The 23,842-nt window shown below is 38.5% G+C and overlaps 1 protein-coding gene across 2 annotated transcripts in view; it reads left to right on the forward strand.

The window, feature by feature from the left end:
- Positions 1-4,097: 4,097 nt before the first annotated feature.
- Positions 4,098-23,842, forward strand: part of fgf12a (fibroblast growth factor 12a) — a 39,815-nt gene continuing 20,070 nt past the window's right edge. The window contains exons 1-4 of one of the 2 annotated variants that reach the window (XM_038275519.1): positions 4,098-5,173; positions 6,527-6,574; positions 11,486-11,596; positions 21,334-21,437. In XM_038275519.1, coding sequence (XP_038131447.1) covers positions 4,978-5,173; positions 6,527-6,574; positions 11,486-11,596; positions 21,334-21,437 — 459 coding nt within the window. In that variant the 5' untranslated portion in view covers positions 4,098-4,977. The remainder of the gene's footprint in view (positions 5,174-6,526; positions 6,575-11,485; positions 11,597-21,333; positions 21,438-23,842) is intronic. The other variant, XM_038275520.1, reaches the window with a different exon arrangement.

Below are 23,842 nucleotides of genomic sequence, written 5' to 3' on the forward strand. Positions count from 1 at the left end.
GAAGGAGATGCAGCAAGAGCGACAGCAGGATGAGAAGGAGATGCAGCAAGAGCGACAGCAGAAGGAGAAGCTGCATTAGCAGGAGGATGAGGAAGATGAGGAGAAGCTGCAGGAGGAGGAGGATAAGAAACAGTGGCAGCAGCAGAACGAGAAGGAGGGGGAGGATGAAGAGAAGCAGCAGCAGGCATATGCTGAAGAGCAGGAGCATAGGCTGGGAAGGAGCATGGAGGTGGAGGTCGCTTGGTTCCCGCGGTCGCAACATACCAGGCGGTGCGAGCTGCGAGGGCCGCTCAATGCCACTTGTGGCTTTAATTATTATTATTATTTTACTTTTACGAAATTCTTAGCTTATTATCATGAGGTATTTTTGTCATTTTACAACAACAAATTTTCAGTGTAGTGATAAACCAACAAAGACTGTTCGGACTTGTTTACTGTGTCAGTAATCTGTAGATAATACATGTTCATTTGCTGTAATTACAGGTGCTTTTTATATGTATTTATTTGCAGAGCACCTTTGCCATGTTTTATGTGCTCCCTGCATAGGCTATGACAGTCTTTTGAGATAATCAATGAATAGCATATAATTTTATAACCTTACCCTGATTTAAACCTTTGCACAGCTTTAATCATTAATCATTTGGTTTGTTCCATGGTCTTAGTAATTCTGTTTGGTTCACCACCAAACCTCAACAGCCTTCACATGACCGCTGTAATCAGACTGAAATTGCATTACACACAGGTGGATAGGGAAGGAAGGGTTATCAGAGTAAAGTGGTAAAAATATATAAAGGCTTGGCACAAATTTTAGTTTTTAATTTGAACAAAGTCTGGTCAACCAACATTGTTTGCTTTATGCATAGCAACTATCTGCAAAATTGTGCTTTGAATCTTGGATTCATTTTTGCACTGACAGACTACTTTAAATGTGCTTTATGTGATGGTTTATATATTGCCTTTTGAAGTGTGTTGAACAAGCAGTCTGAGCAGTGGGATTGTTTTCATTCTATCACATTACAACACTTCAGCTTCCTACAAGTCCAGTGAGAAAGTCCAGCAGACATTACGCCATGAAATCTCTTTCAGCTATTGTGAGTCAACAAATCTGTGAGGTATTTCAAGGACATTCGGAAGTGACAAACTTAAAAGTTGGAACATGTACTTTTCCCCCTTCTTATCATGCTGTGCTTTGTTCTTTTAACCACAAGATGGCAGCAGACGAAAACAAGCTAGTTGGTGGACTAATTGAAAAGACCACAAGTGTGCTGAAAAACATTTTTGATGGATGAATTCATTAGTTAATGAGTTAGTTAATTACAAAATCCTAACAGCCAAATCCCAAACAAAGACAATAACGTTTCTACTTATTCTTTGTTTGGCATATTTGAAATTATAATTAATATAGAATGAAGCATTTATACGTTTAAGAAGATATGTATTTTTTCTGCATTAAAAAGGATCTGAAAGGCTTTGATGATGTGGTTCAAATCTCTCGGGGAAACAAATACTAATTGTCTACAGTAGAATAAGAAAGCTAAGCAGATTTGTGAAAGGGAATACTTTATCTTTTCCTGACAAAGATAAATGTCCACATGTAGCTCTCAGACTCGACAAGGTTCCACTTATTTCTGAGATGTTCCCTTTGTGCTTCAGAATGCAGCCTGTCTAGGCACTGTATATCACGCTGTTGAACACAGTGAGGAATAATTAAGGTTGTTTATAGAATTAATTATTGATATATTTCTTTATACTGCAGTGGCATAATTATGTCTCTAACCTGCAGTGTGATATACCGTAATAGAAAGCGTGTGAGAGAATGTTTTTTCAGATACCAATTGCTCAGTTTAAGCATTTCCAGCAGGTTTATTTATTAATGTTGAAAGGGAAATAGTTTATCCATAGGGATACAGTCTTTCTGTATCTCTATCTAGCTTTTTCTATCTGTCTGCTTTGCTATCACTTACATCTTTGAAATCAAGTGAAAAACTAAGGAGGGCTCAAGCTTTTTATTAACATTTAATGTCTTTTAAATATTATAGAAATTAATCAAAAATCTTTTGCCCTGATCTTGCTGCTGAAGGGATTTGGTCTGGATAGACAATGTCAAACAAAGTCACCCTTTAAATGTTTCATGTTGTTTCATCATGGGGATGTGGAGGGCTTGCTGTCCTTTTGCGTGTGTCCTCCATTTTTTGCTTCTGTGAAAGAACAAACACGAGATGATGCCACAAACTCTGGAAATTAGTTTTTTTTATTGGTCTGTATTTTGCAGGATTTTATACTAAATTGCATTTATATTTAGAACGTGTTTGCAGGGGCTCTTATATTATACACATGCAGTTCTCAATCTGAGAATTTTGGTATTGTATTTGAGGTATCCTTGAACTGGTGGGGTTTGGTTTGCCCATTAGATATGATTAGTTTTTCTTCTGTACAGATAGCAATTGTGAAGTATACTTCTACTTTTATAAAAGTAAAATGTTTTTTTTTAATCTGCAAAGTTTTTGTCTTACAGCTCTGCAGATCTTGAGACTGATATTTATATAATATTTTCCTTCTAAGTAAATATTGTCCAAGCTTAGCCGAATTGGATGTTTTGTCAAAAGCTCTGAAATGTCTTTTGTTGTGTTCTTTGCTTGGTGTACTCCATGACATGTGCATCCTTTGATCTAAGCTCTACCTTTGTAGCTGTATGGGGTTGTAGTTTTGCTGAGAGAGAAAGGTTTACTACAGTTTTAAGTCTTTTCTAGTCAATAACAGACTGGGATTCAGGATCCCCCTATATTTAGCTCCATTTGGCTTTTAAAGTCTCACACCAGCATGTTAACACCACCTTGTTTAGGGTGTAATGCTGAGATATTTCTCTGGCACACCATGCATTTTAAATGTGGATCAAAAAGTTAAATTTTGGTCTTTTTTTTTTTTACCAGAGCACTTTTGTCATTCACCACTCAAACTATAAAAATGACTCCTTATAGTTTTGTTGCAACATTTGCTTTCTTCTTACCATTCTGTTATAACAGCTACATTTCTGAAGAGCACAACCAACAGTTGCCTCATCAACGGAATCCACCAGATGAACGTAGATCTCTGCAGCCCCTCTTAATTTACTGTGAGCCTATAGTTAATTCTCACCTTGCCCACACTGTTAATTGGATGGACATCTTGGATGGAATTTAGTACATTATTTCACCTTTTGAATGTTTGATTGAGAAGTGTTCTGTGAGATCTTTGCTTGAAATATAGTTTGATAACTTAACCCTGCTAGGAACCAATAATCAAGTTAATTCTCTGGACTCAGATTACATAACTGATGACTGCTCAAGGCATTTGATACCAAATTAATTTCAATTAGAGTTAGGCGCAAGCTTTCCAATAGTAAAAAATTATAATTTTAAAGTATCACGATTACTATGATCTGTTCAATCATATAAGATTAAAAGAAAAATTAAATATGCTGATGATTTCAGCTTCAGGTTTGAACAACTCTTCTGGGTATGAATACTTTTAAAAGAAACTTTAAAGCCAAATGGAAAAAAAAAACAAAAAACACAAATGAGGGGTGACAGGTACCAAAGAGATGGTTAAACCTAAGGAGCAGGTTTGTAACATTTTGATTTTTAAATGACATGACATTTCATTTAGTAAGGCATTTGATGCATTTATTATTTGCAGTATCTATTTGTGTGTTTTATCATTGAATTAATCTTCAATTGGCTAAATGTGCTTTATAATGACCCAAATCTATTGTAAGGAGTCTTGCAGTTTTCTCTCTGCAAAATCTAAGATGAATGAGTTAGTGAAGTTATGATGATTGGCAAATTAGGAGAAGTGGTAATCAGTAGCTGGCATCAGATTCTTTAGCCTATTAACGGACTGAAAATGATGCAGGTTCTCTTAAGGGACTCTTTTATTTTTATTTAACATTTTACCTTTTTGATTTTGACCTGCTATTTAGTCCTACATCTTCACCGAGAAATAATTAATCTTTCTATGTGAAAAAAAAACCCTGAATTCCTTATACGAACCTTAATCACGTATGATTGCGTTAAGAGAGTTAGAGAGAGAGGGGGAGAGAGGGAGAGAGAGTGGGAGAGGGGGAGAGAGTCCCGTCATCGGCTATGTAATACACCTACTGCGTTCATTCTGGACGCAATGGGGAAGAAAACCTTCATTATTTTTGCAACACACAGAGAAGACTTTGCTTCAAACTAATTGTTGCTCTTCAGACACAAATCGCTCCCCGCTTCATTTTTCTCCCCCCTGCGCTGCAGCATCCTTGCAGTCTGCTGCCGATTCCATTTTTCCCCAAGACTGCGTTTAGAGGTGCCAACGACGGAACCCGGTTGGTTCACATATGTGTGTTTCTGTCTGAACCAGCGGCGGGCGGTTTCATTGTTCACTGTGCATGGAGGCAACGATGTGACACAAGGAGGAAAAAAAAAAAAGTTTGGACATCCTTGTGTTTCTTTTCATATTTTTTTTTTATTTTTTGCAAGAAGAGGCATTACTTGGGTTTAGATGGACAGCCAGGATTAAAGAGGCGTCTAGGATCCATATGACGGACAGCTGTGCAGAGCAGGAATCGGGCAAAACTGAAGCTCTCTGATGAAAACGCAGCTGCACCGACCTCCCAGCACTGTTGCATGTTCTCCACACTCATATATCGGCCCCCAGCGGTTTGTTGCATGGTCGGAGATTGCTGATTTTTGGCTCCGATCGGAACTCAGATCAGTTCCATGCAGCTGTCTCCTGAAAGACGGTGCGTGACATGCAGCGATGCGCGGGACTCACAGGCATTTCTAATCAGGATGACATTTAGTTAAAAAAAAAAAAAAAAAAAAAAGCAACTCTCGGCGGACCGAGACCAACGAGCGACGTCTTCTCCCCCCGCTGTGCCAGAATACAACGCTTCCAGATCCGACCTGCTACCGGCGGCGACTATAGACTCTCTGTTTGCGGACTGGGTTCGGGCAGATGGCTGCTATCGCCAGCTCCCTGATCCGGCAGAAACGCCAAGCCAGGGAATCCAACAGCGATCGTGTCTCCACCTCAAAGCGTCGCCCCAGCCCCAGCAAAGACCCCCGCTCTCTCTGCGAGAGACATTTCTTGGGGGTCTTCAGCAAAGTCCGTTTCTGCAGCGGCAAGAAAAGACCCGTTCGGCGGCGACCAGGTCAGTGGGGACAATATATTGCTTTCCTACAGATGCAGATGTGTGTTGTGTATATGTAGGGAACCCCAATACCCCCATTTAATTCAGATCCCCTGCACAACCCGCCCCTCTTTGGCTCTTTGAGTAGCAGAAACATTATACTGCAGTTAGGGGCTTTAAGCTGAGAATGTTGATTTTTAGCACAAAAAAAAAAAAAAAAAAAAAAATCCACCTGTTTCATTACTGTAGGTCCCTCTTGTAATCTGTCAGTCCTTCCAGCACAGGAGCTGTCTGAATACAAAGCATTTGCTGTCTCCTGTGACGTTCTTCATTATGACAGAACTCCATTGTGAATAATCCCTTATGTTGAAATGATATTGCTGTTAAAGACAACAGATTCCTTTGAAAAACCTAAGGTTTTATACCCTCAGACATGTAGACAGATAAACCCCCACCCACTCTCATGCACCCCACCCTCGCCACCAATACTGAGCCCAAATAGTACAATGGCAAATTCAAGACACAGAATAAAAGCTGCTTTAAATGACCTAATTCAATATTAATGCAGATTGGGGTATAGTAGGGAGATAAGCTGCACCGCAGTGCACCAAGGCTCTTTTGAGATTAAATGTTTTTAATGGTAAATGTTTATTGCAGAGGGAGTTTTACTGCAGCGAAGGGAGGAATAGCCCTCTGCCACTGAGAGCTGTACTGACGTACCCGTCGCCTCTGTTCCCAAAACAAACTTAGAGGTCCAGCCTTCATCCTTTTTGATTCCTATTGTTTATGCCCTGCATGGTGCACAGATAACAGCTGAGTCGTGCCTGTCACCATCGCCTCCTCTCCCTTTTCCTCCAGCACTCTAGCCCCCCACCCCTTCATCCAGATAGTTCTGTTGTGCGATGAGCTACAGTTCGGTCCACTCACAGTCCCGTTGACAGACTGCCGAGAGATAAGGCAGACAGACATCAATTTTTAAGGCAGAGTAAGAGGACAAGAGAGGCAGACAACCCCTTTTTCTCCTTTTATAGCCATAATTATTAAACCATGATGTCTAACAGCCCCAGCAAACAATATTTATGCCCGTAGTGCCTCAAATTTCCCGAATTATCAGTAACTATAAAGAGGACAAATTCATCCAACTTCTAGGTATCATTAAAACTGGTTGGTAATTCATTTTGATCCAAATTTGAGGCTTAAATTAGGGAGGCAGGAAAGGCAAATATTCTGTGTCTTTTCTGTTTGATGGTCATTACATTTACACTGATGCATTGCCATATATGATAGCAGATATACTGGAGAACTGATAAATTCTGCCTGTTTAAAAGACTTTTGTTTTTCCTTTTATTCCCCCTCCCCTCCCCCCTTCGTAAGATGCACCCTTGAAACCTCCACAGGTGTCCCATAAGGGCTGCAGGCTAGGTCAGTAGCTCAGCCTCCATCCGTGTTTGCTGTGTTCTCTTCGTCTCCACTCCATCTCGCGCCCATGTCGACGATCTCCTCGGCCAGGGAGGGGGGGTGGGTGGTTAGGGGTTGGGTGTTTGTGAGAGAAAAAAAAAAGGGGAATGGAAGGGATGGGGGGGGGGCTCAACACCTGTCTGACAGCCGACGACCCTCTCCCTCGCTGATTTTCTTCTTCTTCTTCATTCCTCCCTCTGTGTGGCCTTTTCCTTCCAGTTTTTAAGATTAATTTCTTACCTTTTCCCCAAACCCGTACCAGCTCAAGCTCTCCCCCAGCAGGTCGTCTGTTGCTCTCACTCTTTCTGCCTCTCCTCATTTCCCGTCAGTCTCATTCTCTCCGCCAGTCAGTGTCGGCTCAGTCTTTATCCTTGTCCCTCGTTATGTGTCTGTAAATACGTGTTTGTTACAACTGTGTAAGTGGAGTACGAACTTATACTGTGTGTACATCGGTGGAAATGACTATAATGTGTCTTTTATTGTTAAATACGATATCAGAGCAGGTGATCATTCACCATTCCATGGTCATGATGCCATTCGTCGGTGTACCTGAATGTCTTTGTCTTTCTGTATTGGTATGAAGTCAACTTATTGTTGTTCTGATGGTCCGTACACTCATACAATGACCTTAAGTTTGTTGTCATTTAAAGTCATTTCTCACTCAAAAACATCAGCTACAGGAATCCGTTTGCACCTGCAAACACTCACACACACACAACCACCCACCCACCCACCTACACATTCATATGTACAGTAGGCATGCTCTCTGCTAAATGACTGGAACTGATGAGCTGTCAGCAAATGCTCTGGGCTGCACTGTTGCTGTAATTTATAGAAGTATAGTTATCACATGTGATTTACTGATGTGTACACTCCCATGTGCTTTCCCACACATACATGCGCACACACTCTCATTCTCCTCAACCTGCCCATGATGGATGATGAAGGGCCTGTCCTATGAATTGATGGTCCTAACCCAGGGGTAGGTGAGTTGGGAATTGATGGTCAGGCATGATGTACATTTGAGCAGACGGAAACCTACTCTTGCTCTGGGTCACCACTTAGCTAACTCTTTCAGCTTGTTCCCCTCTCCATTCACTTGTCCCTTTTTCTCAGAGTATGAATAAATCTCCCACACTTGTAATTATTGAAGCAATCCGCTTTGATGCAGATCTCATCTGTTATTGCTCTTGCATGGGGATCAGACTTAACCTGCCTTTCCTTCTCAAGAAATCAAGCCTTAAAATATTATTTTTTTCTAAATAATTTTGGATACTTTAATTCATTGCGTGTCCTACCACTTTTGATGTGACCTTGGAAGATAATCTAGCTACAACATATCTGTTAAATCCTACTAAATACTTAATTTTTCAGAGCAAATGCACTTACAAAGCAACCACTGAGGGGCTTTGTGACATTTTGTCAGCTATATGAAACAATATGAACTGTCTATCAAATGACTGTAACATTTCTGATATAAATTAAACATTTATATGATAGACCGAAGATTTGAGTCAGGTGATTTTAGCTTGATCATAGTGATAGGCCAGCTGGAAACTTAAGAATTTTAACTTTTTCGATCAGTAGGCAATAAATATGCAAGTTCTCAGTTCAATGCATCTCTCTCAACACCTTTCTTAGCTGCAACACACATTCTGCAGGTACACTGAAATTTAAATATTGTGAAAAAGTAAAAAGAAATATAACACTTAAATGAGAGAGTTAATTTATAGTTGCACACTTAAAAATAAACATTTCAGGTCCACCTAAAATGTATGAAATGAAAAACTTAGGTTTGAAAACTCCTTGTGTCATACCCAATGTAGCTATTTAAGTCAAAACACCTGAAAAGGTTTCTTAAGCCTCTAAATTAGCTCTCATTTTGTGTCAGTAGGCGACATACTTCTAAGAAAACCTGCTGATCTAAAAGATGTTTAGAAGATAGCCATTGACATCCTCTAAAAAGGACTTTCCTCAAAAGTTAATTGCTGAAGATATTTGTCTGCTATCAACCAGTTATTATAAGTTAAGTTAAGTGGAAGAAGAAAGTGTTATAGAAAAACGTCCAATAAGAAGGACTAACCAATACCTTGGTAGGATTTTTATGACAGATCAGTTCAAGAGCTTTACTATGAGTGGACTGAGCCTAGAGTCAGTGCATCAGGAGCTGCAAGGTATAGAGATAATCCCAATCATCTGCTACAAATGTCTTATTCCTCTATAAAGCCACCCCATAACCAGAGTCAACATATGAAACATCTTATATTAGCTAAGGAGAAAAAGAATTGGACTATCAAACAATCCCAATCAGTGGCCATTTATTCTGCTGGTGTGGGTCCACATTACACTAAGATGACTATATAGAAATGTTGGAGCAAATCATGCTTCCCTCTGCTGACTCCAGCTGGCATACTATGAAGATACTAAATTCCTTTTCCAACAGGAATTAGCCTCTGCCCACTCTGGCACAATGACCATTGTGTGCTCGACTGACCAGCAAATGTACCATACTTAAAACCTTTACATAATCTAGGAGTTAAAGTCAAGACAAAGATGAGACACATCAGACCCAAGGCACATGACCTGAGTGCCACTATCAAAGTAGTCCCCATGTCACACCGCATTGATACAGTAATTCATACAAACAGAGACCCAAACAACTATTAAGAGCATAGAATTAAACACATTTTTTTTACAAACCTAAAACATCTGTATAACATTTCTTTTGCAGTAATATAATTTTATGAAACACATACATCTCAGTTTTAATTACCAATAAACCATTATAATGAGTGTACAAAGGTTTGAATCATTTCACTTGGTGTAGTTAATCTATACAGACACATATTTTTCCACCCAGTGCACAGTATTTTCTGTTTGATGGATACAAAGTTTTGTACAAAGACAAAGAAACAAAGATATGTTCTCAAAAAGAACAATAAACAATATTTGCTTCACACAAGAGCAAGGGACTTACTATGTTTGGCTGTTTTTTTATTTTTCATTATCTTAACTGTGGTTCTTTGTCATAAATAATTAGAATTGAAAACAATACATACAGAAAACTCATTTGGGGGTCAAGTAACAGAGTTGAGCGTCTAGGTTGAGTGAAAGGCTGCCCCAATTTGCTATGCCAGTGGAAAACAACTTTTGGCGGTTATCATAGCTATTTACTACAACATTGCATAGCGATAAAGACTCCTCTACCACACACCTACTCTCATTAAATTTTATTTTTTTCTATAAATTATTAATTCCCAGTCACTGCATAAGAACTACTGGAAGAAAAAAAAGACATTTTTATGCTGCTCTAATATTTTTATAAGGTTATCAAAAACTAAAAATCAATTCACTATATAAAAATGTAACAAAATACTTTTCCCACTCACTGCCCTGTGAGGAGCCAAAATCTCTTCTTTTTACACAGTTGTACTGGTCTGTGTTTTACACAAGAATCAAAAAGCTTTTGAGAAGGGAACAGACTACGGCTGTACACTTTCTCTTAGATAAAGATGGTTTTATACACTTGTACTGTTCTTTTTCTCCTGGTATCAGAGGGGCCTTAAGGCTTTTGTTGCCCTAAGCTAATTTTCTTTCCACCTGCTCACTTCGAGGGGGTGAAGAGCTCTGAGCAGCACTCTGACGACCTGTCAGAAGCCCAACCCTTCAAAGTGGAGGTCGGTTTAGGGTTATTGCACTGTTTAAAAAGAAAACCAAACATGTAAAAAAATAAAACAGATTAGCCAAATTAATTCTGTAACTACAGATGCTTAAGATTTCATTTTAAAAGCAACTCAAAATGATATAAAACATAAATTTTTCACTCACTTTATCAGCTGCAGTAAACCTCTGAAGAATATATGCATTTACACGAATGTTGTATTATTATTAAAGTGTGCAATCATTCATGTTTTTACGATAAGTGATGCGGCAGATGATATAAACTGTTCAACAGCTGGTAAGACGGAAATGTATGTCTTAAAATGTTTAGCGCTTTTAATTACTTTTACATTGTGAAAGCTGAAGGTTAGGTAATTCATTCAGTCAAGGTGAAAAAAGCCCTGGAGCGATTGCTCGTCTATTCTTCTGGTATGAAAATGTAATGTTTTTTTTTATGAAAAATATTTACACCTAGAAATTTTTACTTCTTTTTTTTTTCTTGTAATTAAACAATGACATCGTTGGACTCCTGGTGTAGAAAAGCCTTGAAAAATATGTCTTTGATGCAAGTCCACAATGAAAAAATTTTAATCGAACCGTTAAATTAGAATTTTTTTGTACTTTGGAAAAAAAAATGAAATTAAATGAATTTAACCAAATAAAAAAAAGTGGTACATTAATTCTTTGTGTTTTAAGAAGAAAAAAAATATCTTTCATATCTACAATCAAAATTGCCCACATCAACAATCAGAGTAACAATTAAAGATTAAAACATGTGATGTATACTAAACGAGGCTGGCAGAAACTTCAACTGATGCCATGAACATTGCTGGCGATGGACAGCATATTTTAAGGCTCTGCACCTTCACCAGGGGTCTTAATGATAATGGAATTGCTCTAAAACGGTTCTAAAATATAGTAAAGGTGATCAAATCACTCTTACCTGAACGCTGGCTTTCACAAACAGTGCAATGCGTGGTAGATAATAATACTCAAAATCCATTTGTGATTCATTTTTTTGATGATTTCAGCATTTTGAATAACAGAATGATATTTGTGTCTGACAGTCCTATAATTCAAATGTTTTCTATTATGGTGTGACTTTTGATCTGACATATTCTTGTTGGGCTTGCTGCCGTGGCTTTGCCACTGGTGGTTGTGTATGTGTGCGGTGTGTGTTGCCCGTGTGGGTGTGTGTGTGTTTGTATGTTTCAGAGCCACAGCTGAAAGGCATTGTGACAAGACTGTTCAGCCAGCAGGGCTTCTACCTGCAGATGCAGCCGGATGGGACAATCGACGGCAGCAAGGACGAGAACAGCGACAACAGTGAGTGGTGCATTCAGAGGCTGCAGCTTCCAAATGTTTCAGCGGTTGTGAGTCAACTGGTTATATAACATTTTGACACATTTTGTACACTTACCCATCATTCTTATGTAAGTGATACCTGTGGGGCAGAAGAACATGCTCCAAAATGAGTTTAGGACTATTTTCAAATGAATTCTCTCCTCTAAAATGCTGCGTTTTGAAGGGAATTGTTCAGTCATTTTCGCAGCACAGCATGGCCTCATTTCTGCATCTGGTTATGCAATCACAGGAAAGGAAAATGTGTCAAATGGTTCGTCAATGGTTTCAGAAGTTTCCCTTTATTTTCACAAGGATCAACTTTTCGAAGTCTAACATTATTGAGCTTTTTTTTGTTATTATGTCTAATTTTAATTAATACAGATGTTACTAATGATTCTGTATTAATTTGATGCACTCTGCTTTAGCCTTTTATTTCTAGCCGCAAACATCTTTCCATGAACCACCTATTCCCAGTGTTTTAAGACCAAATGTCTCCCTAATGAGCCGTTCAAGAAAAGGTTTCTTGGGGTATAGTCACCCTTAAGCTTTTACAAAAGCAAAAAAAATCACTTAAGCATGTTATTTTCTCCTTGGGGTCCTTGCCTTTTCTTTGAAAAAGCCTTCCTATGTAGCACCGTGTAAGAAATACTATGATGTCAGCACAGGATGCTCATCAAAGCCATAATGATGACACGGCCAGTCTGGACTGAAGCCAGTCAGGAAACTAATCATGACCTTTCTTCTCTAAAACATCCTGCCAATCTTGGAGGAACCTGGAGGCAAAGCTGCAGGATAGCGGCCGTCATGCAGTGAAATAAAATGACCTCTGCTGTCAAATGTCACTTTATATTTTACGATGAGGATGCTTGCTGAGTTAAAACTACTTAGATCACCAAAGAAAGGTCTTCAGGACAAAGACGATTACAGAATAAAATGTGAGCAAAATCGACATAATCCTTTTTTGTCTGTGCAGGTATGCTGATATTTTAGGTTCTAAAGATCACGGCTAGTGCAGGATTTTATTGTATTATGGAGGGTTTCCCCACCTCAAGGTAATCCTTTAGTTAAGCAGTCCCACTGGCCCGTAGCTGGAGGAATGCAATGAATAATTCAGCTGTTGCAAACTAAAAATACCACCTTCTCCATTTGTGTCCAATGAATAATTCTCTATATGAGATGCTTTGGAGCTTAGACAGTCCGAAGGAAGACATGCAAGGAGCTGCAGTAATTCTGAGGTGCCGCAATAGAAATATGAAATGTTTTTATCAAAATATACAGAAAAACGCACTATGAATAATACTACTAATAAACAAAAGCAAAGAAAGACATGCAGAAATGGAGCAGGGAGATTCAGTATGCAGCTTTTTGCAGTGGGCCATTGATTGCCGCGGCGGATTATTAGAATAATAGATTACCCCCATCCTTGAACTACGTCACCCTCTGACCTGCTGCATCCTCAGCACTGTCAGATGGAATACAGTTATTTATTACCAGGCATAGGCTTGGGGAAAGTGGTGAAATGGAGAAGCACCTGCTGCCTGCATGCTTTGAGCAACATAAGCTCAGATTGAACCCAATTTACTTTTTGATTATTTGCTGTATTCCTGCAATGGATGGTTGTGCTGAGAAAAGCACAAAACCATTTTATTTTTACAAAGAAACGCTCCACCGACCCCCTCACTAAGACAAGTGTGGTAGAGGGATAATAACTTTCTCAAATAGACATGTCATATGGCTATGTTCATTGATGCTGATGCTATTTGCAGTGTTGGTTCAAGTGGAAAATATTTAATTATCCAATTATGGAGTTTTATTTTTTTTTTCAGCCACGAAAATGAAATGAAAATGTTAACTCTTTGAACTATAATGGCTAAAAAAAAAAAAAAATTGACAATAAAGTGATGGGAACATCTTCTAGATGTACTGATAATCCTCAAACCATTCAAACCACAAACTCTGTGCATTTTCATCAAGATTGTAAATGATGAACCAGCTGAAGTAACAAAAAGATATGAAGTGGAAAGTAACACAAACAACATTTTGGTTTAATCTGACCCTCCTAAATTAAATCCAGTGCCAGACAATAAAAAAAGGTAAAAAAGGTTCCACAAGAGATGTGGAAGAGGGTGATCTCGTCATATGAGACGAAATGGAACATTTTCGGTATGTATGGATAAATACTTAAACACACATTGTCCCTAATACGCCCCCCCTCATTGAAAAGCTAGAGAAACTTGACATAATAATGTTAGAGGTTGAAATAGATTTGAAGCTGATGTGGCAGTCTTCTTGGAAGTAAGTATAACAATGGTCTAGTTAAAGTACATCCCTTAATCCACTAAAAATTGTGGCAACATGGGAATGTTGATGTTCATTGACAAGTTCTATACAATCTGACTCAGTCAAAGCTGTTTTCCCAAAAGAAAAGGGATATTTTTAGCCTCTAGAAAAGCTAATTAATTTCAACATAGACATACATGGAATTATGTGACTGACAAAATTTCAATATGTTCAATGGGTATGCATCATTTTGTCCGGCACCTTAAATACTTAACTCCTGAAACTGTTCAGAATTAGAATCAGAAATAATTTAATAGTCCCAGAGGGAAATTACTTAAAATTACTGTTTTCTGTAAAGATGTTTTTGAATTTCACTGGATTAATGCAAATAATAAATAACAGAGACAAAAGCAAACTATTGTCCTTATGATAAAAAAGTCCTACATTTTTGTTGTAAATATTATATATTATTAAATATTAGTTCAGCATAATCAAAATTAGTTATTTGTATTGTGTTTTGCATTGCTTTGAACTCTGGAATATAAAATTAGGATGGCATGCTGTAGTGAAAGAATTACCTGCTAAGCTGTACATAACCTTTAAAATTGATTTAATTAAACAGACATGTTAAAATTTGAGAACTAGTTAATTAGTTGAACATGCGCAGTAATTAACTGACACTCAGAGAGTTCTGAAAGATACCTTTTGTAATAAGACTCCTGCAGTCTTAATCTGTAACTCTCCGCTTCACACTGATGACCAAAAATGTTTTAGAAAGTCAATTAAGAAATGTATCAGGAAGCTTGGTTTTGTTGGGTTTATGTGAACCTTTTATATGAACAGAAATGTGTGTTAATAAAGAAGACCCTAAAGAAAGGATTACGTAACATAAATTTCCCATCACTCCTTGACAAGCATGTTTTGCCTTGATCACCTCTGTTTTCTTTCAGCCTAAAATTATCTGACTTTTTGCTACATCTAAATACATTTCTAGCTTTTATAGTCCTTCTGTCTGTTAGCGACAAACACACCCCTTTTATTTTAATACCGTATTTTCACGACTATAAGGCGCACTTAAACGTCTTTTTTTCCCCTCAAAATGTGCGGTGCGCCCTTTGGTGCGGTGCGCCTTATGTGTGTTGTAACTGCGACTTTTGAGACCACCTCATTGAGGAGATGATGAAAGAGTGGCTGAAAGTAAGGAGACCAGGTGTTTTTTTTTCCACTCATCACCATTGCTGTTAATATGTAACTCCATGCGTGCCCATCTCACAGCTGATGTGAAAAACATGGGGAAACAAATTAACCCTGTGCTCGCTGTTCAACCGCTCGACATCGGTGTGAACCGGACCCACCAGGTGCAGCAGAAGCAGCGAGTTTACATGCAAAGTCAATGGTTGACGCGCGTATATGTGCAGCAAAAGGTCCCGCAGCGCGTTTTAAGCAGCAGGCGCAGCGCGTCGCGCTGCTGCAGCTTGAGATGGAAAAATTGAAGTTTTGCTGCTGGACGCGCCGGATCAACCAATCAGAGAAGCTGATCTGGGAGCTGACAGCGAGACAGACACAGCGCTCTGATGACATATGATATTAACGCAAATGAAAAGGGCTGGATGGATGAGGAGATGATGAAAGCGTGACTGAGGCAGGTGTATGTGAGGAGACCAGGTGCTTTTTTCCACGCATCACAATCGCTGCGTGCCCATCTTACAGCCGATGTGAAAAAAAGGTGAATCAAATGAACGCTGTGCTCGCTGTTATCCCGGGGGGTCTGACAAAGGAACTTCAACCGCTCGACATCGGTGTGAAGCGGCCGTTCAAAGTAAGGATAAGTGGAAGGCAGCGCCGGGCAAGTTACGCCACAGTTTGCGGATGGATTGTAGATGGAATAACGTGTCTGCTGGCTCTGTTGTTCAAGCTTTCGCAAAAGCCGGCATTATTTCTGAGGAGCCGCGCTGCACGGAAAGTGACTGACAGCGAAGAAGGGGAAATTGGCATGTCTGATTTAGTGCAGCTGTTTCATTTAGAAACAGAGGATGATGACTTTGATGGGTATGATTAATACTTTGTAATAAATACATGAATAAAGCACAATCATACTCAGTTTTGCTCCCGCTCTATTTTTCTACCTGAAAACTTAATTCAACAGCAGCCTCTGGGCCGGGTCTCCTCCTCTTCACCGCGGCGGCTGGCAGGTGTTTTTTCATCTAAATAATCTAAATCTTGCAGCTATATTTGCTGTGATCAGTGGGAATAAAGTAGTTTTAATATGTTTTTAAGTGAGAGAGGCCACCTGAAAACTTAATAATTGCAGTCAGTTCATCCAGATTATTATCGTGCCTATACTATTTCTGTCGGAGGCGCTCAGACCCCCACATACCAGCGGTGCACCGACAGTAAATCCCTTCAACAGCAGCCTCACCGCGGCGGCTGGCAGGTGTTTTTCATCTAAACAATTTAAACTGCAGGCACCAGGATACCGGCAATAAAAGCGAACATATTCCGTCGGCAGGTTTCAGGATTTTAAGTTAATTTAGGAGTAATCACAGCGCTGTGTCATCTGCGATGTGTCTATCTCACGGCCAGCTGCCAGGTTTGATTAATACTTTGTAATAAATACATGAATAAAGCACAGTCATACTCAGTTTTGCCCCCGCTCTATTTTTAAATACGCAGTAGAGGTATTTAAAGGTAGTAGAGGACATGTACCAGTATATAAAAAACGCGCCCTATAGTCCGGTGCGCCTTATGTGTGTGTTAAATACAGAAATGGCACACATAACTGAGACTGTGCCTTTTAGTACGGTGCGCCTTATGGTCGTGAAAATACGGTATACTTTTAGCAATAAGATAATTTGAATTATTATTATTATAATTAAACCAGACAGCAGTTGGCACCCTTTTCCTGCTGTAAACAAACAGATCCAGATATTTATTTTATTATTTCATTTATTTATTTGTTCACGTCATGTCATTGCACAATCTTCTTTTTTTTTCTCCATAAATGGACAAAAAGGAACAGAGGGAAGATACATTTTGTATTATCTGTTCCTAAAAACACACATCTCAAAAATAAAGAATCTAATAAATCAATGAGATTTCACATCATTCCGCCCCAACTCTTCAGCAGGTCACAAAACAAAATCAGCATATTTTCTCGTATTATTCAGCGATTATATTCAGAACTTTAAAATTTGTTCATAATCTCTCAATTTTTTGTCTTTTTAAAGGTTTATAAACATTTATAAAACATATATATTCCACATACACAGAAGTCCACAGTTTAACGCCATTAACACACACACAAACAGATACACCTACACACACACATATATATATGTATATTTTTTGCAGACACAGTGTGAATTAGATTTTAACAATACACCTTTCTTTTTTTACATTTGACTGGATATCCCTGTTAACATTTCATGAGATTCCTGCTGTCCTGGAAGTTGTTCTCAGCCTAATGAACATAACCATTCCAATGGAAGATGTGCCGTAATCTAGGAAGTTTTACTTTGCATGCCTTTCAACCTGCGTTATCTCCTTTTATTTGTTTTATAACAGAAGGATCCCTGCAGTCTTTTAACTATCCCAGGGCCATTTAGACCTCTCCCCATGCCATTCAGGGCATTAAAAAAGAAGAATCACCTTCAGTATAGTCATCAGATACTCTTTACCGCTGTCAATGTTGCTGTAATAATGAAATCCATTAATGTCTGAAAATAGAAAAGCCGGACCATTTAAACTCTAGCTGAACGAAAATTCTAGTCAATCCAGTAAATGTTTTTCGATGATAAATTATTGCGAGAACCAAGGACTGAAATTAAAGAATAGTCCTTCGGCATACTATATTTGATGTATTTTCTGGCTAAGATATGCTGAGAATGGTGCCTTTGACAGGCTCTGCCAGTCATTCAAATAACTAATGGTTATGGGGAGTATAAGGCGAGGAAATAGGAAAAAAAATAAAAGCAAAGAAAGTACTGTAAATTTAAAGATGTACTCTGCTTATTTAAAGGCCTTTATGAATGGCCAGTGCGCCCCGTACTCCAGCAGCCTGAGGGCAAGTTTAAACCATTGGCAGGCAAAAGCAGCATGTCAATACTTATTGAGTGAGATTGAATCAGCTCAGAGGACTACCCCATGTTGGCACCTCTCTGCTTTTCCTTGCCAGTTTTATCTGATAGTCCCCATCAGCACTTGCAAAGCAATCACTCCAGCAATGCATAGAATTCTCTGTGGATAAAGTGTATCCTCACCAGGCTAATGTCTCTTAAAGTCATAGCGCAGACAAGGGATTACATCGTCAAATAATGACAATCATTGTCCAGCTTCTACATCAAACCATGGATATGGTTTCTTTCTTCCATTAAAGGAATAGTACACCCAAAACATGATTAGCCTTCATTTTCTACTCACCCCCACGCTGAACAACACTCTGGAGTACTTTTTTGATATCTCAAATGCATCTGGAGATCTGGGAGGCTTCTTGCTGTCTGCTGACATTCAAATAATGGAGGTCTATGGCGCCCGAGACAGAAAGGTCCACAAAAGTCCACAAAAACGTGTCAATATTCCTCCATACTGCTCGTCCAATGTAATCCAAGTGTCCTGAGTGGGTAGCGTCCATAATTTACTCGAAACGAAGTCATTTAGAACGTTTTAGAGCCTAAACAGTAGTGTATAGGATTTCCTAATAGCGCCCCCATGCGCGCTCACGATTCTACGGAAGCCGGCAGACCAAACCAGCGCATTCAGCTCGGCAAAGAACTCATGCTCTTCCTCAACACTGAAGTCCTCAGACATTTTTCTTTCGTTGTTTCTTTCTTTGCACAGGTAAACAGCACATTTCTTCTTCTACGCTTGCATTATCGGCAGAGCAGACGCTGAATGCGCACTTCCTTCCGGTTTGGTCTGCCGGCTTCCGTAGAATCGTGAGCGCGCATGGGGGCGCTATTAGGAAATCCTATACACTACTGTTTAGGCTCTAAAACGTTCTAAATGACTTCGTTTCGAGTAAATTCTGGATGCTACCCACTCAGGACACTTGGATTACATTGGACGAGCAGTATGGAGGAATATTGACACGTTTTTGTGGACTTTTGTGGACCTTTCTGTCTCGGGCACCATAGACCTCCATTATTTGAATGTCAGCAGACAGCAAGAAGCCTCCCAGATCTCCAGATGCATTTGAGATATCAAAAAAGTACTCCAGAGTTTTGTTCAGCATGGGGGTGAGTAGAAAATGAAGGCTAATCATGTTTTGGGTGTACTATTCCTTTAAGCAGAAGCATCATTTAATGCTGAAACATTTTGAAAAATGCACCCTTTAATTTGTATGCATGTATGCATTGTTGAAAGCAACAGCACAATTGGTCAAATTTTGTATTTCGCAAGGTTAAAACACACTGCAAAAAATATAAATCTCAATAAGTTATTTTTTCTTAAAATAAGTGTGTTTTTCCTTGATTTGAGGAGGTAAGTAAGACACTTTGCCAATGGAACAAGACAATTTCCTTTTAAAATAAGAAAAAACTATTTTATCGTCTTATTTCAAGTAAATATTATCTAACTATCTTATTTTAAGAGTGAAAATACTCATTCCATTGGCAAATCATCTTATTTACCTGCTCAAATTAAGGCTAAATATACTTAATTTAAGCCATTTTTTACTTATTTCTGGATTGTTTTTGCAGTGCATAGACAGAAAAGGATCTTTGACAATTCTTCTCTTGATCCTTTAGAGTCCTCCCCCTCTCAATGATTCAATGACAGACCATTTATATTTTCTGACACAGGTCACCTAATCTGTCAGATTGTTTCATCTCACTTGGAGTGCTTGTTACAATTAAATCTTAATATCTACTCAATAATTGACAAAATATTAAAGCTCCAGTCAAGTTTATAATCACCATAATTGTACAGACATGTGGACAGAATCTTCTATCTGTCCTCGGCTTTACCTTTATGCTGAGTCCCTCATTAAGGGACTTGTGGATATGCACCCTTACCCAACAAATGAAGAAATAACCACCAACATTTTTGTTGGCAAGGTAGGGAAGAATATGACAAAAATGGTTAAGACAGTGAGGAGACTGCTTTATGTATTCCTCAATCGTTACCAATCTTTGAAAATGGGCATCATAGAGGCAGATGTATTTCCTTCATGTCGATCTCTTGAACATCAGAAGATTCATTCTAAGGCATCTATCTAATTTTAAAAGTTACAGCAAGTTCGAAACAGTTGCATACTGGTTTTATTGGTGCATCCCAACTAAAGTTCCCCAAGCTACTTGTGCCTTTCGGCTACATGTGCCTTTCGGCTATTCGATCATTTTATCTCTGTATTTTTAATAATAAGAGTGCAGTATTACCCAGGTTTGAACAATTTCCTCAATCAGAATGCCACACTGTATTTTAGGGCTGCAAAGAACTTGGGGTAGAAGAAGCCCCACAATATACAAAGTCTATTGTGGGGCTTCCTCTTATGTGTTTTTCTTAGAATATGCATGTTCAAGAATTTGTCAACCATCATGTGCAATTCATATGCAAATATTAGAAACCTTTTCCTGAATTTGATGCTTGACAGCGTCACAGAGTTGATCAATATATTGAAAGAATGAGGGTGATGTCATTTCACAGCTTCAGAATAAGGCTGACTGACTAAAAGAACTTTAAAAATCCCAGTAGTAGCGATTAGGTTGTGTGTGTTGTAATTCTGAATGTAAAAAAATTAAGAAATACACTTACCACGTGTAATTCAATTAAAACCAATTATTTCTCAACATGGGATTTTTTTCCACTTACAAAATAAATGTACTCAAATTAAAGGGGGAGTTTTCTAAGGCTTGTATTGTTAAACTATTCTACTGTAGTAGAGGAATCATCTATTTTATTCCTGTTACACACTTTTAAATGTTATTTCTTTGTCTGAGCTAATGATAAGAGAGAGAATGGGGAGCAATGGAAATACTGAAATGCTTTTGAAATGTCTCTCGCTTCACAAATGTATTGAAATGTCTGTGATTTTTGTTGTAAACAAATTAAAACACATTGGTAAACCTTGAACTTCAATGGTGATTTTCTTAAAACAATAATTTTATTGTGTAATTAACCTGAGCCACCCATATATTGTGCCACTATTGATTGGAATGTTCCTTTGGTGTAACTCCTGTATATAAATCTCAAGAGTTTTTATAAAGAGATGGATAACACAAAACCAATTTTAAAACAATCTCCAAAGTGTTTTAGCAATTTCTGTGGCATTCCCATTATCCTTGTCCTGTTCGCTTGAAAAACACAAATAAAAGCTTGTATAGTCTACAAGAGTTAAGACCAAACTCAATTGTCCTGTTCTGTCCTTTTGTATCTGATGTTTCTCCTTTGTCTTTGCCTCCTTTTGCCTTCCTGCCTTGACTGCAATCTGCTCCGCTCAACAGCCCTGTTTAATCTTATTCCTGTGGGTCTAAGAGTGGTGGCCATCCAAGGGGTAAAGAGCGGCTTCTACATCGCCATGAACGGCGAGGGCATGCTCTACAGTTCGGTAAGCTCCAGTCGGGCTGCTGGATTTTGCAAATCTCTTTGTCACTGTAACGCTTAATTATTCACTAACACGTGTTTTATTTTGTTCTGGTTGTTGTCTATTATTATTCCGCCGCTGTAAATACTTAGCTTATTCAAAGCCTTTTTATCTCTGCTCAGTTCCGTGGGTCCTCCTAGATGTGGTTTTGTATTGCTCTGCAGCATAACCCTGCCCCCACGCCCACCACCCCACTGTCTTTGAAGAAGCACAGCTAAAGATTTGCATTTCATTTCATTTTAAGTTTTGCACTCTCTTTATAAAAAAATAATTGTCTTTTCTTCAGGCAGCTCCTAATAACAGCTTAAGGTAGTAGCTGTTAACAGGAACTTAACAGCTTTGTTTAACATTTCCATTCAAGATTCATCAGGCACTGCAACATTTATACTTATATAATTATTGGTGTCACTTATATAAATAAATATTTTTTTGCAGTATTATATCATTTCATTGAAAAGAGAAAAATTCAACATTTTGTTTAAATACATTTATTCGATTGTGACAAAGAACTCAAATTAGAGATGTACCCATTTGATATTAGTCCTGATACTGGTCCGGATACTGAGGAAATAGGGCTCTTCCATCGGGGCAGATGTATTCACTTCATGTAAAACTCTGAAACAGCAGAAAGGTTTTTCCTTTTATGCAAATCTGTCTGATTTAATGAATAGTCAGTTTGAACCCTTAAAATTGCACATTTAGTTTCAGGGTGGAATTTGTCCTGTTAACACACTATATTTACAGTATGACTTCCTGTTCTGGCCTTATACTAGCCTAAATTGCCTTTTGAGATACACATATGTACATTCATACATATAGTTACGTGTAAAGAGGAGTTTATGCCTGCTTTTTAAAAAATTCAACAGTAGCGATTATAACTTTAAAGCAAACAGTGCAGATATCCTAATTCAAGAATCTGATAGGAACAGAAAAAAATGGGGATCGATTGTTCCTTTACCGAGATCTAAAATCACTAGTGCCATTCTGCTGTACATGTAATTCCCCTCTATTAGATCATTTAATAATAAGTTTAGCTTTTCATTTTAGAGAACCAGAGTGCAATACTTAGCAGATCTGCACTAATTTCCAGCACCTTAACTCTCTTTCTAGAAAAGTAGTGGTCAATTTTGATGTGGCCTTGTGTTTTTTTATATAATTTTGGAGTAACAGCCTAGCCACTTTTTTCTATATTGTAAATAATTAACAAATGCATTAGTCTTCTCTTCTGTCAGTGGGAGGCAACATGTTACAGCCAGAGAATAGGGTGATATTTTCTCTAGGCTCCCCTTTACTATAAGACTTGAATCACATTTTGTTGTAAAACCCTCTGGACAGAGATGGGAAGTAACAAAGTACAAATACTACTGTACTCAAGTAGATTTTTCGGATATTTTTACTTTACTTTACTACTTATTTTTATGGCGACTTTTTACTTCTACTCCTTACATTTTTACACAAATATCTGTACTTTCTACTCCTTACATTTTAAAAAATTGGCTTGTTACTTTAGTTTTGAATCATTTCAATGGATTTACCATTATTATTTTTCACGTCATCAATACCAAATTCAATCTAATTGGATGGGAATCTACGTTGCATTTGACGCACCACTACAAGATGAATCGACAGATTCGGCGGTATTCATTCGCGGCAAATCATTGCAGCTTGGTGGCGGTGGCGTTAGCATAGTAGTATGGACGACGAGATGTTTGAAAATGAACACAACGGAGATCTAGTCCTATTGGCAGACATCCATTTAAAATGTAGGCAACGGCATGAAAAAGGTGGTTTCTACTTTTACTTTTATACTTTAAGTAAATTTACAAGCCTGTACTTTGTTACTTTTACTTGAGTAAAGAAGTTTAATTACACTCCACTTTTACCAGAGTATTTTTTAACAAAAGTATCTGTACTTTTACTCAAGTACGGAAAGTAAGTACTTTTGTCATCTCTGCCTATGGATACCTTGATACTTGTTATTGATCATGCCTAGTGAGCTATTACACATCACTCAGCTACATTCTGGACATCGGGGCGGCACCTGTAGGCAGCAGCCCGATATATCTCTTGACAATTCCACAAAATATGCTGCTGGAGCTACAGTCACAAAATGTTTTCTCTGGACTCTTAAATACAGCATCTCTTGACCATTTAAAAAGCAACGCAGTGCTTCGGACGGATGAGAACAGAACAGCGGGCTCATGGAGCAGGCCACAGGAAGAACAGAGGATGTGGTGTGCTAGGCGATGAAAGAGGGGCTGCTGATACCGGCTAACAGCGAAGCTAAGAGGGAATTCCTACAGACCACTGGTCCCATCATTCCTGCTCTCCAATGTCCGCTCACTGGAAAACAAAATGGATAATCTTTG

This window comes from Cyprinodon tularosa, unplaced genomic scaffold (genome assembly GCF_016077235.1).
Source record: "Cyprinodon tularosa strain WSP-4 unplaced genomic scaffold, ASM1607723v1 ctg964, whole genome shotgun sequence".
Lineage (NCBI taxonomy): Eukaryota > Metazoa > Chordata > Actinopteri > Cyprinodontiformes > Cyprinodontidae > Cyprinodon > Cyprinodon tularosa.